The sequence below is a fragment of the Fonticula alba genome, assembly GCF_000388065.1.
Source record: "Fonticula alba strain ATCC 38817 unplaced genomic scaffold supercont2.7, whole genome shotgun sequence".
In the NCBI taxonomy this organism is placed as follows: Eukaryota; order Rotosphaerida; family Fonticulaceae; genus Fonticula; species Fonticula alba.
The window spans coordinates 1,132,669-1,134,580 of NW_009242977.1; the positions used below are offsets into that span (position 1 = coordinate 1,132,669).

Sequence of the window (1,912 nt, forward strand, 5' to 3'; positions counted from 1 at the left end):
CCCCCCCCCTGGCGGGTCACTTTGCTGGCCCCGGAATCCCCCCTTTTGGGCATCCCCCCCTGCCAGACCGACAGAGCATGATCTCGCAGCGCAATGACATCCGCCCGCCGACTCCCAAGCAAATCGCCTACCTCAAGCGCTTGGGCGCGGAGAAGTTCTTCGCCTCGGCACCGAAGGCCCCGGCCGCCGGGGAATCGCTCCTCGACTCGAAGGCGCTGTCCCTCATGTTGCTGGATATGCCCGAGGACGATGCATGGATCAAGCTGCTGACCCTTCGCGATGCGCAGATTTTGATCGATCTCTTGTCACTCGGCTACGGGCGGACCTTTAACAAGGCTCTGGAGCAGGAGACGTCGGCATTGCGACGGACGGCCCGGACTCTCTCCGGCATTGCGCGTACCCAGCAGCAGGCGGCCCAGTCGATCGCCTCCTTCTAGAGCCTTGGGCTGGGAATGGTGCCCATTTTCTTTCTCTCTCTCTCTCTCTCTCAATTGGAAAGTCCCCCGTCTCTTTCTTTCTTTCTCTTTTCCCCCCGTTTACTTTGGCTCCTCCGACTCCCCTCTTTCCGGCACCATCGAAGGCATGAGGCACATGTGGCAAATGCGCAGCGGCGCAGGGAGAGGCGGAGGGAAGGGGACTGTGATACATTATTCAAGGACAGGGAAGTGGCGTAGGGATGCGGGGACATGGGGAGACAGGGAGAAGGGGGAGGAGGAGAGGGAGATGGAGATAAATGCCGCATGAACGCCAGGCCAGAGCGGAAGCCGGGCGCACAGCCGGACGGCGATTCGCGGCCTCACTTCCCGGAGCCGGAAAAGATGTCCAGCTGCGACTGGATGGTCTCGATCTGCTCGAAGAGCGTGAGTAGGGTGTTCTGGTCGATCTCGAACTCGATGGTCTCGAGGCCGGCACCGGGGTCCGCGGAAGCGGATGCATCCTCATCGTCGCCGAGGCGCGCTCCGGCGGCCGGGGCCCGAGTGTCACGCACGACCAGGCGCATGCGTGACACCTCGTCCGCGCTGCGCGCCGACAGGGCCCCGTCCGCCAAAACCAGCGACGGGCCGGCGGTCGAGTCCTCGATGCCCCCGCAGCCGAGGATGAACGCCTGCTCCAGGACAAACGGGGCGCCGGCCCCGCCGAGGCGCTTCGGATCCTCGGCCGACGTGTGGCGCAGCCGGGCCAGGGTCAGATCGGCCATGCGCGACCAAACCTGCGCGAAGGACCGGGCCGGGGCGTCGGCCAGGCCCACCGGCCCGGTGGACGCCAGGTGGGCCGTCCCGTCGGAGGTCATGTCCAGCAGGGAGGTATAGAACTTCTTCGGCCGTGCCACATGCAGGGCGGCCGTTTGCAGGATGTACGTCGAGGTGGAGATCAGCAGGTCCACCTCCTCCACGGAGGCAAGCCCGAAGAACCCCTGCAGATTGGCCTTGACCTTGTCGCCGAAGGCCACCTCATCCTGTGCGTTGGCGGTGACGAAGGGTGCGGGCACGCGGGTCGGCGGGTTAGCAGAGGCGGGTGGGCATGGCGCATGGCGCATGACAAGGAGGAAGGAGGAAAGACATCACCGAGCAGGGGAGGAGGGGGGGGGGGGGGGGGAGGCGGCGAGCAGCAGTTCATACTGGGGCGTGGAGCTTCCGGATGATGCGCTTGAGGAAGTCATCGAGTGGCTTGTCATCGGGGATGTTATTTAGCAGGGCCAGGCCCGACTGCAGGCTGCACAAATGAACGGGCATCGGGAGGGGTGTCAACACACGCAGCAGGCGCGGGGCAGTGGCCCGGATGGCAGGGAGACCGCGGCAAGAAACGCACCCAGGAGTGAGCGTGAACATCGTGGCGAGGGCCGTGCGAGGAGAGAGGGACAAGGAAAGAGCAGGGGAGAGGTGCCTGAGGCGATGTGGCTAGCAGGGGGGGG

General features: G+C 65.2%; 2 protein-coding genes across 2 annotated transcripts in view; one reads left to right on the forward strand and one right to left on the reverse strand.

The window, feature by feature from the left end:
- H696_04455 (hypothetical protein) overlaps window positions 1-463 on the forward strand; it is a 5,318-nt gene extending 4,855 nt beyond the window's left edge. Inside the window, exon 4 of the mRNA XM_009498331.1 lies at window positions 67-463. Coding sequence (XP_009496606.1) covers window positions 67-437 — 371 coding nt within the window. The 3' untranslated portion in view covers window positions 438-463. The remainder of the gene's footprint in view (window positions 1-66) is intronic.
- A 164-nt stretch (window positions 464-627) lies between these two features.
- H696_04456 (hypothetical protein) lies at window positions 628-1,912 on the reverse strand. Its single transcript, XM_009498332.1, has 3 exons — window positions 1,810-1,912; window positions 1,620-1,713; window positions 628-1,456 (listed from the first exon to the last, which is right to left on the reverse strand). Exons 1-3 carry the CDS (start codon window positions 1,827-1,829, stop codon window positions 797-799), a joined length of 774 nt encoding a protein of 257 aa, XP_009496607.1. The 5' UTR covers window positions 1,830-1,912; the 3' UTR covers window positions 628-796.

What these genes read in the sequence shown, in the direction of transcription:
- H696_04456 (XM_009498332.1), bottom strand. Translation starts at nt 1,829, where the DNA reads ATGTTCACGCTCACTCCTGG. An exon ending in ATGTTCACGCTCACTCCTGG is followed by an intron (nt 1,714 to 1,809) that starts GTGCGTTTCTTG and finishes TCATTTGTGCAG; the next exon opens with CCTGCAGTCGGGCCTGGCCC. An exon ending in TCCGGAAGCTCCACGCCCCA is followed by an intron (nt 1,457 to 1,619) that starts GTATGAACTGCT and finishes GCCAACGCACAG; the next exon opens with GATGAGGTGGCCTTCGGCGA.